Raw genomic sequence first — 13187 nt, forward strand, 5'->3', positions numbered from 1 at the left:
CATGGTGATGAACAAGCAGAGAATGGAAGTACTGTAGTATGCTCTGCTTGACAGTGGCATTCTCTCTACAGGAAATAACTGCAAACAAATACCTCAGTTCATCAAGGCAGGGTCCTTCATCAAGTGCTGTACAGAGCACTGACAAATCTTTCACTGGCTGTAGTGATCATGTCTTTTGAAGTTGACACGTCTCCAAAAACCGATGCTGAATCATGAAGTGTATCTGTTGACTGCAGCAGCTTGAAGTGCTTCACTGAAAAGAGATTTTTCTTTGACTTCACGAAGAGATTGGTTCCAGGTTTGCTGTGATGGGTCAGCAACACCAAGATATCCGTGTCATCTGCATAAACAACCACTTCATCTGTGATCTCTGCCATCGTGATAGCTTGACTTACAACCACAACATCAGCATTACCCTCTTCGGCTGCATGTTCAAATTGTATTCCTTCTGCTGCCAGATGTTTTGCAAGCAGGTTTAAAAGCCTGTTTGTTCTGCTTGTTTATCATAAAGCTTGCTTTAGCCTGAGGGACTGGTGTTCTTCACTGTTATGTCTGGTGCAGGTACCTTCATAATCTTTCTTCTCTTCTGTTCAAGCTCCTTGGTCATGGTGGCTTCATATGTGTCAAATACTACACAAGATGGCCGATGTTGTGTAGGTTGATGGATTACACTGTAAACATTCTTGCAGACGTCTTCAATCGTACCGATCTTTGGCAAGGGTATCTGCTGAAGAAGTGCGCATCCATCAATGACTATGCCTGGTGTTGTGGTGTGTGCTTCTTCTTTGTGGTGATGTGTAAGCAGATATCTGGCCAGGACAGACTTTTGGCATTTTCTTATCGATCCTTCATCGTGGAAGAGAGATTGTGACACTGCTGCAAGTTCAAACGAGAACACATCATGAGTTTGGGGACAACTCACTAGAGCCATTGCCAATAATCCATTGATGACATTCTCAACTGTGTTCCACCTGATAGGCAGATAGACTTCTTCATGGTGGCCAACCTGACAACTTACGATGACTTCTTCAAAACAACATCTCCAAACTTCATCCCTGTCATTTTTAACTGAATCTTTTTTCTAATCTCAAATGCTTCATCAACATTCATTTTGTCAACTGCAACAGGTTCACTGGCAATATTTCTCGTTGTGATTGCAAATCAGCATAATCTTGTTTTATCCGGCCTGGATTCATATCTCTGTGGTGATCAACAATCTCAGATGAGGAGCACTGAGTACTGAGCTACAATATGGGCAGACAGAAGTCATGTGGTTCTTGCTGAATCCTTGTGAGTGATTAGACACTGTTCTATGATCATGCCACTCCAAAATTGCTTTGAGTTCCTTTGAATTGTAAACAGACCAGCTTCCATTGTTACTTTCAGACATGAACATAGACAAAGATAATCCTGAAGATACAATCTGCAAAACTTGGCATAGTTGATGTGACCAGATGCTGAAAACAGGGGTAACATGCCTTCAGATGTAACTGCCAGTTACCTGCGCGCTCTGCCCTAACAAACATCCTTACAATGGAAACAAAGTCCATGAACATCAGCCACAGCTTACTTGTCCTTAATAGCTCTGTTCTTTCAGTTCAACCAGTTGCACATGAAGCTGATTCAATGTTTCATCTGTGTTTCAAGGTGTCATGATCTCCCTTAAACATTTCTTGCTGAAGCCTATTCCGTTTATCTGCTGTGTCTTTGGGAATGACACGGACTTCAGGCACGGACACTTCATCATCGTCAACTCATTAGCACCTGTCAGTTTGTCAGATTCCAGTAGTATGGCATGGAGTGCTGCATCAGTCAAAAGGCATGCTCTCAGGGTCTTTGAATAGGACTTACCATCAAACATCTTTGGGAGACTCTTCCTTGCATACACAGTTACCCAAAGTTCATCAAGGCCACTGTCTCAGATACATTTGCAACCAGCACCCAGGTAAGACATAAGTTGATGAAATCCTCCAAGCCTCAACTGAACCTGAGAAAACTCATTGGGGTTGTCAGTCTTGATTTTGTACCCTTGGCATAAAAAGGCTGATCAAAATGTCAGTTGAGCACAACGCTGTCCAAGCTGTATTCTCTGAGAATCAACAAACCTCATGGTGCTGTACACTGCCTCTTTTGTTTGAGGATCATTGGGCTGTAGATGAATGATGTGCAGATGCAATGACCACTTGCAATATCAGCCATAAATCCTTGCCAGTCAATTGATTAACTGGTATAAAGACTTGACAAGAGCCACATTGAATCCAGTTGAAGGAATTTACTAACTGAAATGTTTATCTAAGGTAATTCCAAAAATTTCACATCAAACATACGATTCTTTGGCAGTTGCTTGTATGGATGCACCATATTTCCCAAGTTTCCAGCCAAAAGTAAATCAGATGAAGACACCTTTCTTCTTGGTATCTGTACTGGACTTTCATGTGCAGGAGTCTGATATGTAACTATTCCCATAACATATGTTGACTAATGCCCATTCAATGTGTCTTTATTTTAGTCGATATTGACCCACTGACAAAATCCTGATGAAACGTCTCCTTGTGAGGCTTGAGGCATATCATCACTTTGTTGAGAAATGACTGCAGCTTTTCCAAAATCTGTTTCCAGCTTCTAAAACTAAAAATAGCCACCCAAGCCCCCCTGCATCTCCATGGTTATGTCCAAAAGCTAGGTCAATTACATGCTTCTCGTGCACGCAGTTCCTGCTTGAACTGACCACGTGTGCACCTCTACCAATTCATTCTCTTTCGCAGAGCTTATTAGCCTAGAGTAAATGAGACTCAGGGATGGTCAGGTGGGCTTATCGCGTGTGAGATAGGATAAGTATACAATTTATACTAAAATTTCCAAATTTGTAAACTTATCTTATCTCACACTTTGCATTTTATCCCATGGTTGGATGGTGGGCCGCATATACCCTAGACTGTATAGACTACAACCGTGAGATATGCACGAGAAAGCTGGTTCTAGACAGTGTAATTATGAATTTGTTTCAGAATTGTGAAAAACTGCCTAGCGTCTAAAGACATGAACTCGTGAGCGGGGAAAAAATACACACGGTCAATCGTTGTTAATGATCCCGATATGTTACTCAATCGAAACAGCATGAGATCGGGTATACATGCCGATCGTTTTTTCCCCGTATGTCATCGTATATATATATATAGAACGACCGCGTAGCTGTAAACGCATAAGCGAAACGGCAGATGACTTGAAATCAATCCTGGAAGGGCATCGATTCTTCAAACAAAACACAGCAACTATCTCCCACGGACCATAGAGTGCGTTAGGTTTGGTAACTCTTTTAACACTTCGTCACGGTTATCAAACACGTCTGAGTGTATGAAGCGAACCAAAAACGAGAAGAGGAACAATCGACAATATTCCATAGCAATGGACCTTCGAACCAAAACCCTACATCACAAATACCTTAGGCAGATGTGAGGGGAATAAAGGTTTGTACACCAATCTTTTTGTTGTTGTGTTTGTTTTGTTTGTTGATCGGCCACAACGAATGGTGACTTCGTAAATTAAGACTAAAAAGTCTCTACAGATGAGCTTATCCACCCTCCAAAAGGGACTCAATCTGGGAAACCCGAACAATCAAAAAACATGTAATACCTGCAAGAATTACGAAGTATAACAGTTTATGTTCTGCGTGAACTGGGGCGAGACAGTTGTTGTGCCAACACCAACGAACCGAACTTGTTGAGCCCTTGTAGGATTGTGACTGAATGTATATGATTGGCTGCACCAATTGGTCACTTCGTAAATTAGACGAATAAGTCTCTACAGACGAGCTAATCCACCTTCCGAAAGGGACTCGACCTGGGAAAAATCGAACAGTTAATACCACGTAAATGTTCAATGATATATTCTGTATATACACTTGTAACCCCAAAGTATAACTGTTTATTATCTGCATGAACCGGGGCGAGACAGCTGTTGAGCCAAAACCAACGGACCGAACCTATGGAGCCCTTGTACGTCTGTGACAGAAATGTCGCGAAGGTAGTGGGATGCAAACACAGTATCAGACTTCCAGAAGCACCCTTCCATGATGGTTGAGAGGGTGCAGTTACTGTAGGGGGCCATGGTGGAAGCAACTGCAAGAGTCTCATGAGGATTTGACGTTTTAGATGGAGGCAGCCCCACAAAAGCATACGCTCGCAGAATGATGGAGCGGAACCAGAAGGATAGCGGCGTCCTAGAAATTTCCGATGTAGATGCAGTTGACAATGAGATGAAAAGTCTCTTCCGGGAACGTCTGTGGAGGCATGACGCATTGAGATATATTCGAAGCGCCCGAACCGGGCACAAAGAAAGGTCTTCATGGTCGTTCAATAGCCAAGAGCGGGGGAATCGTAAATAGCCGGTCCGGTTGACCGGGCAGTTGGTTCTTTGCCAAGAAATCCCAACGATGCCGCTGGGAGTAACCTTTTGCTACTAGGGACTTCTGCAGATGCGCCAAACGCAAAGATGGAGCATTGTCAGAGACTGATGGAGCCACAGAGAGTGTGGTTGAATGAGGAGGTCGTCGAATGAAATCATTCGTCGGCGAGCCTTAGCAACGTGGGGAACCAGTTGCGCGTTTGCCAATAGGGCGTGACCAAAATCAGAGACAGGTGATCGGTGGCTGCTACCATCTGTAGGACCCGGTGAAGGAGCCCTGTCGGGGGAAAAGCGTAGGCATTGAGACCTTCTCACGAGATCGCGAACGCGTCGTGCTCCCAAGCCTGAGGGTCAGGGATGGGAGATACGAATCAGGATAGTTGAGCGTTGAAGCGGTTGGCGAAGCGGTCTACTTCCGGGGCCGGATAAAGTTGACAAATCCATTGGAACTATTGTGGACGAAGAGACCACTCGGTTGGTGATGGTCTGTCTGGTTGGGACAGGGAGTCTGCTATGACGTTGGATATCCCCTAAATGTGCCGAGCGAGGACATGTATGTTGAGGGAGACGATGACACAAAAGAACTCGAGAGCAAGTGAGAGTAGGGACATCAACTTCCTGGTTCCCATCATGTTGATAGACCACACCACCGCGGAGGAGGACCGGAGGAGGTCCGACCAATGTGAAATCGCAAGAAATGTTGCCTTGAACTCGAGATTGTTGATGTAAAGGCAACAATCTAGTCGGACCACTGCCCTGCTACCCCAACCGACGGTTGAAGCGTCGACGAACAGATGGAGGGACGGGGCGAATGGCGTCAAGGAGACCCCGTAGCAAACGTTCGACGCGACCAGCCACCATTGAAGATGAGGGTGGAGATTGAGCGGTAGAGAAATCCGCATCTGGCAATCATTGATCCTGATAATGGGCATGAGAAAACATTGGAGAGATCGCAAATGAAGTCAACCCAGTACAGTGAATGCCTGCGCCGATGTTAAGAGGCCCAGGGGTTGTTGCAGTTGGCGCAGTTGAAGCGGCTGTTTGAGTGCTAACGGTACAAGATGTTGAATCTTCACCCATCAGTCGTGGTGAACAAACATCCGAACTTGCCGAGTGTCGAACAGGGCTCCTATGAATTGGAGACGTTGAGTGGGAATGAGTTCCGACTTTTGTTCGTTGATTAGCCAGCCGAGTTGTCTGAGAAGACGCATTGTGAAGGCGAGTTGTAGACGGAAGAAAACGGCATCGTCTAGATAAGAATCAAACACGATCCCGCGAAGATGTAGGAACTTCGTGATGGGTCGGGTCAGGCGGGTAAAAAGCCACGGAGCCGAAGACATTCCAAACAGGAGCACCTTCCATTTGTTATGGTGGTCTTGAAAAACGAACTGGAGGAAGTGACGGTGCTCCTGATGGATGGGAACGTGCATATAAGCGTCTTGGAGCACGAGACTGATCATAATATCGCCGGGATGAATGAGCGTACGAAGGAGCGCGGTCAATATCATGTGAAAATGTGGTGGGGTTTCGAGGTACGTAGCGTTGAAAGTCTTCATGTTGAAAATGGGGACAAGAAAAATGGGGGAATAAAACCCGGGGGTGGCGGGAAGTGTGCCGAGACATTAGATAGCGTTTTTTGCTAGTAACGTACCTATTGTTTGGATCAACGTCAATCTCGGGGGGAGACGACCATAGAGGACATGCCATGAGTGCCTGTGTCTTCAAGGATGAAGCAGAGGATATAAAGACGATCCCGAAGTCGACAAAAGGACGCAAAAGCCGTGTCTAGGTAAGAGTTAATGTCCAGTAAGACCGGTCTTGGTGGGAGCATAATCTTGGACGAACTAGCCGATGGAACTGCGAATCCAGAGAACATATCCGCAGCCTAAGTCGTTCGCTGTAACTGCAGTTTATCAGCTATCCAATGCAAGACTGATTCAGGGTCCACTGGTTCAAAACTCCCAACAGAGGAAGGCGTTGACACGGAATCGTCAAGAACGCCTGACGGGCGTGAACTGTCAGTTGGTTGAGCCTGGATATTGGGATCACCTGAAGTAGAGGCCAAACCACCCGAGCCGGGAGGGGTCGAACGGGAGACAACTGGAATCGGAACTGAATCAGTAGGTTGAGGAGTCGATGAAGGATCCGAACGGTGAAGGAGGACAGTGGATATTGCTTTCATAAGAGAATAAACGATGATTCCAAAGTCTGTTGTTGATCCCTGTGATCCCAACTCGTGGGTAGGATAGCTGGACAAGGGTTGGGAGGAGCCAACCTAAAAGGATTACGCTCCAGCGATCTGTGGGCCGAACAAAACGGCTCCAAGAATGACTTCAACGATCACGTTCTTTATACGACAACGACCGCCGATCCTGTGAACTGTGAGGTGGGTAGGCGTAGCCGGCAGAAGAGCGGTAGTCAGGAAACCGTGAGTTGGACTATCCGGGAACGCTTGTAATAAGAGTCATGGTAGATTGGGTAGGTGTCCCATCCTCTATGACGGGCCTCGTAGGTATCCACCACCGACAAGGTCCCGTGAGGGTAGCCGCTACGGTGGCAGTCAATGATGGATGACAGGTCTCTACCATTAGTCGAAGACGATTGGGAGCGGAAACGATGACGCTCATGGAAACCCGATCGAGAATGCCAATCCTGTCAGCGAGATCACCCATCCTGTGAGCCGGAGTGCTGATCTCGGGAGCGGGAACGCCGATCTTTGGAGTGGGAGCGCTGATCCTGTGAGTGAGAGCACTGCTTCCGGGAATTGGAATGCCGATCCTTGGAACGAGAGCGCCGATCGTGAGAGCGGGAATGCCAATCTGTCGTCTTGGAAGGTGAACGTTGTACCGAAGTGTGACGATCTAAAACGACCCGAGATGAAGTCGTATCGACGACCGTATCTCTAGCCCCCTGAGGGGGTGCAGAGCTAGCTGAATCCAAGAGCGAGACTTTGAAAGGACTGGAGCAATCTGTCGCTGGTATAACGAGAGCAGGACCCGGGTTGGTCAGACGGACTGAGCGCACATCGACCTGCATATCTTTTTGTAGACAGGTCGCGAGAGGACAAGTCGTCTGTAAGGAAGCTGTCTGAGAGGATGTCGTCTGTGATAGAAATTACAGGTTTGACAGGATTGTCTTTAAGGCGTGATGAGCTGGTACTAGCTTTGGAATCCCTTGCTTTGGAACAGCGATCGGCAATACGACGTTGCAGGTAAACTTTAAAATCCGAGTAAGTTAGGGAATGACATTCTGCACATTGGGAACCCAGGTGCACTGTCCCTGACAGTCGCAACATAATGAGTGGGGATCCGACGTGGAATAAGTACGTCTTTCTTCTTTTCAAGCAGGACGTTGATTGTCCTTCTTTCCCATATTTATTTAGGAACTCAAAAAACCTGGCGAAGGACAATGATTGTATGATGTTTTCAAACACGTCGCCACACAGTGGCGATGAAAAAGAGAATGAATTGGTAGGTGCACATGTGGTCAGTTCAAGCAGGCACTGCGTACACGAGAAGCACGTAATTGACCTAGCTTTTGGACGTAACCATGGAGATGCAGGGGGGCTTGGGTGGCTATTTTTAGTTTTAGAAGCTGGAAACATGATTCAAGCACGTTCCCACATAGGATCGAAGAAGAAGGGAGAAATGCAAAGTGTGAGATAGGATAAGTTTAAATTTGTTTGTCTTACATCTATTTCTGCAATAGTGATCCTTGATTCAAAATACTGAAGGAGGCTGCTTTTATAATGCTTCAGGATGTTGGGTGAAATCCCAGAAGACAGAACAACAGCATTCTGATCCAACAGCTCTTGTACAGTGTACAACTTTTCATTTGCATTCTCTCAGGAAGGCTCAAGAGTTTTCAGTGGCTGTCCTGTCATGTCCATACATAAAACACTGCATACAGTGTCTGTGGTATATTGCCTCAACTGCACAAATGTCACCAGCAACAATAATGCAAACTTTAACATCAGCTGCCTTATCATAAGATCTTCTCTCACAGAGGCCAAGAAGGGTTTCCTGCAGAAAATGTCTTTTTCCTCTGCTGACAATTTTGACATTGCTGATTGCTGAATTCCTGTTGGGATGTTTTTGTAGATCTTCAAAATCATATCGAATCAAATCAAAATATATAGTTACAAGAATTATCTCCTGATCTTACAACACATGGCTGAATGTTTTTATTGTTGTCTATTTTCTGAGCTTTCAGAATATTTGATGATGATGTGTAGGACTTTCTGCATTTTTCATGGACAAAGTTAATTTCATTTGATTTAAGAGTTGATTGCAGTGAATCGTTGCGAAGAATTGATACATGGAGTTGAGTGTTGACACCCTTGTCTCTCTCTTAGCCTACTTCACCTGAACCATTGTGACAAATAACGCAAGTCATGTTGGGGATCCAAACATCTGTTAGAAAAGAAGAAACATTTTGAGAAGTGAATATTAAGAGAAAAAAACCAATTTAATTACAGTTAAATTGACATAATCATATTTAGTTTAAAGTGTACATATTGGGTTAGAACTTTTAAAATCTTAATGCTCGTTGTTATTATGTCTTGTATTAATTAAAGGGGGTAAGATAGATAGAAACATCTACATCAATTTATTCGGCTAATAGACAATACCATTCTTATTTTCACATCTGTTGCACTACTGTGACAAAAAGAACATGTAATATTTTTTCAAATATATCTGTATGATGATAAAAATAATTCATATTAAGCATATTTTGACATGGCAAAATATAAGCCAATTTTCTGAGAAATGAACATATTAATTATCCATGAATAATATTCACTTTTATTTAATCATAGTCAAATTGACATAATCATATTTAATTTTAAATTTTAATATAAGATTAAAAATTAAAGATTGTTTATAATGTGTATGCTTTTTGTATATGTCTTGTATTTTATCAAATTCTATCTCAAAGTATCTATATTGATATACCTGATAAATGGACAATTCCATTTTCACACATCCAACAAATATATTAACTCCATAAGTAGAGAAATATCCCCTAATAATTATTGCATTCCCTAAAGTAGAGAAATATCCCCTCATAATTATTGCATTTATTAACTAGGAAGTTCCATTACCAATAATAATTAAATTAGTCACCTTGCAGTTGATATTTTACCTGTAACAATATATTTTCATCCAAAGGTCTTTGACATACACATATTCATAATATGTTGTCAAGAAAACATTATCTGACTTGTATGACCTTGAAATTGGCACTAATACATGCTTTTTTTACTTTGTAAATTATTTTTATTCAGGAGCTTATGTTGTCAAAATAAGAAAATATTATTGGTATCCAAAATTAAATAAGTGCTACACATCTTGGGGTTAGGTTATAATCCCATACAAACAAATTATTATGTAAAATAAACATAGCTGACTTGAGTCTACTTATAGTAACATCATATATAAGATCTAGATTTCTTTGGTGTTGCTATAATGAGTGCAAAAAACAGACCCAGTGCTGACTTGACAGTATGTATCTATCATTTATACTGCATGCAACTTTGTAACTGTCATTTTAAATGAGAAAACGAACACTGGGAGTTGAATGATGATTGCAAAGTCATGTTCTGCTTGTTTATTAAATATATTTATATCATTTAACATGTGAATATGGTGTCAAAGGTATATTTAACTGTATCTGGTAACTGACTGTGTTCCAGTTTATTCATACATACCTAGTTTTGGTCCACTCTGACTAACGCTTGACAGTTGACAGCTGTTTGTTTACTTGGCAACAGTACATCTTCCCACAACTGCTTTCATATAGTTTGCTGAAAACAAAGCTTGGGGCCCTTTTTTTTGGACTCTCAAAAACTGATTACCCCAAGCTTGATGTTTGTTGGGTTTTGTATACAGAACCACGACACACTGAAGACTGATTTTGTGCAATAACACTACCACAACTTCACGAGAGGAGGATCTCCGCCATAGGTCACTTGTCACAAAGACAAGCAACCAGTTTTTATGAGAATCCTTCAGACACGAACTCGCTACCCTCAGATTCTGATAGGTGATGGACACTTACGAAGGTCATGGGTTGGCATTGTGTCTCGTGACTTCAGTCTACAAATGCAACGCTACAAGATACAGAGTGGTGAGGAATGAGCCAATATAGCAAACTGAACAGTGTGCCAGGTGTCAGCCATCAGAGTCTACACAGACGCATGAATGACATGGTATTTAATAATTTGTCAGATGATTTTTGTGACAGAAAAACACTGTGAGGATCATAGTAAAGTAGGAATAAGCATGGGTAGTGATGCCATAAGGGTGAATCTGCTTTTGAATCTTTACTGAAATAAACATAGTGGGTGAAAGTGGCTTATATGGAAAGTTTCCAGTCGCATGAGTTTCTCCTCGGCACTGACTGGATAAGTGTACAAATTCTGTCTGCGGAATTCTGCGCCATTCTGCTTGTAACATGTTGGCCAGTTGTGGGAGTGTCCGCGGCGTGTTCTGACGTTGACGTAAACGTCGATCGAGTTCATCCCAGAGGAGTTTGATTGGGTGGAAATCTGGAGATCTCGACGACCAGGGCAAGACGTTGATGTTGGCGGTCAATGATTTGAAGAAGGTGAGGTTGAAGTATTTGATTCATGTAGCAATTTGCTGTCAAATCTCCTTGAACCACAACCAAGTCAGATCTCCTGGTGTAGGATATGGTCCCCCACACCATGACACTACTGCCACCGAAAATGTCGAATTCACATACACAATGTGGGGCAAAACGCTCATTTCGACGACGATAAACACGTTGTCTTCCATCTGGACGTTGAAGTTGCGTGCAACAGAAGACTGCGATTCCGCTCTTTGGATATGTACTATGGCAATGTTCTGATCGGCAGCGCTGAGTTTTGGCATTTTCAAACTTGAAAAATGTTGACAATTGAATGACAAATTATTGGCTTATGCTTGCCTTTTTATAGCTACTACCACGAGTTACGAATGCCATAACTTGCACGAGCATTTTGCTTTACTGTTTTCCTCCATGACATTTTTGGACAAGTGTGAAAACAATGCCGTGTAAGACATTGCAAATCGACAATAGCTGTGTTTTGACGCACCATTTGTTGAATATCAGGCCACCAACATTTTCCAATAACATATATCCAATTTTATACCAGATTTTTTGTGTAGTCAGGTCAGGTTCAATGAACTACATACTACCTGCATGTTTCTTTTTTTGAAGACTGTATATTGAAAATATAAGTGCTTTCATAAACTAGCGCTTGATGTAAGATGTGCCACCGCAGGCTATATATAGTAAACAAAGATTCAAAATTCTCAACATCGCTTGGCTTATTTAATGACATTGTATGTGGAGATGATAAGGAGAACGTTGCAAAAATCGGGGTAGGAGACTGCAAGAAGGCCTCGACTCGATGAGGGAAGTAGTCTCTGAGTGGTAGCCATCACAGGGTGTCGACAGCATGTTGAGTAAGATGTTCCCTGATTACTTGTATGTAAGAGGTAAAGGAGCATTGCGACAAAAGACTGCAATATCGGCACTACACTGTGAAAGTACATGGCATCGTACAATTAAGGTAGAGAGGGTGGGGGGTCCCAGCCAGAATTGTTCCCATAGAAACAAGTACAATGAGGCATAAATTCTGGGATTTAAGCAGAGTCACATTGATGTGACTTTTCGTTTTGTAAAAGTTGATGTGAGCAAACAATTACGCAAAAAGTAGTGAAAAGCAGAGCTTTAAAACACACAAACATGAGGTAAACCAAAATTAATGGATTACCCAGGAAAAATTAAATAATTCAGAACACAAGGCACGAAAGGCAACACAATCTTATTTAACCAGGAAACATTGGCTGTGTGCTCGAGCTCAAGATGGGCCACGACACTACTGCAAAATTCAAGACCACACCTCAATGTTTCAATACTAACTTTGTTATGTGTAATAAATAAACTGCAAGTGATTCTGCAGCGATTGATTGGCTAACCAAGCAATTTGTTTAGCACTTGCCTCCATAAATCAAACAACACCGAGACACTGACGGACTACTGTTTTCTGACTGGTTGATAAAAGAATTGGCAGGGGCTTGTTTGGCATTATTGCGCAGAATGATTTCACTGATTTTGTCATCAACAGGTTTTTATGTAAATGTATAAATATTCAGCAGGTGATGTTATTATTGTTGACATAATTATACATATGAATTGACACTTTGTTTTTTGCGTTTTTGGAGGCATACAAATAGAAAATGGTTAATGCCTCCATAAACACAAAAATTAGTGAAGTCGGTTCTTAAATGGACATTCTACTGTTACGTGACCCCTCTCGTACCCGTAGTATATTAAAGCAGGTGTGAATCTTCTGCATGTCGGCTCCGACAGTGATGATGGAGTCGGGATCAGTGTCCTCGAGGTAGGCATTCACAGCCTCCTCACACCTGGAACACAGCAACACGATAGGTTACAGGAACATCTTCATTTGTTCCAGTTAACAATTCAAAATTTTCATAAATCTGCTAGTCCAAGACTAGTAACATTCAGGAAGTACTAGCGACATTTCCTTGTGGACTATCACTCTATCATTAGATAGATGCCAACTCTGTAGCACATCATTTTTGCCAACTAAGGAAAATCAAATTTCATTTCCAACCTTAATCAGAAGATAAGCCAGTCAAATAGTCATTTTTATCAACACAAAGTCATCTACCTCTATCCATAATCAAGCTGTAAACAGTATCTTGCAATGGTTGCGACAGATAATGAATGTTCAGGTTTTAGTAAAG

The 13187-nt window shown here is 42.5% G+C and overlaps 1 protein-coding gene across 1 annotated transcript in view; it reads right to left on the reverse strand.

Annotated features, from left to right (window-relative positions):
* Window positions 1-13187, reverse strand: part of LOC124117812 (kinesin-like protein KIF6) — a 127865-nt gene that overhangs the window by 84443 nt on the left and 30235 nt on the right. The window contains exon 12 of the mRNA XM_046479837.2: window positions 12737-12842. Within this exon, the coding sequence (XP_046335793.2) occupies window positions 12737-12842 (106 nt within the window). The remainder of the gene's footprint in view (window positions 1-12736; window positions 12843-13187) is intronic.

Source organism: Haliotis rufescens, unplaced genomic scaffold (assembly GCF_023055435.1).
Source record: "Haliotis rufescens isolate VD_foot unplaced genomic scaffold, xgHalRufe1.0.p SCAF_3, whole genome shotgun sequence".
Lineage (NCBI taxonomy): Eukaryota > Metazoa > Mollusca > Gastropoda > Lepetellida > Haliotidae > Haliotis > Haliotis rufescens.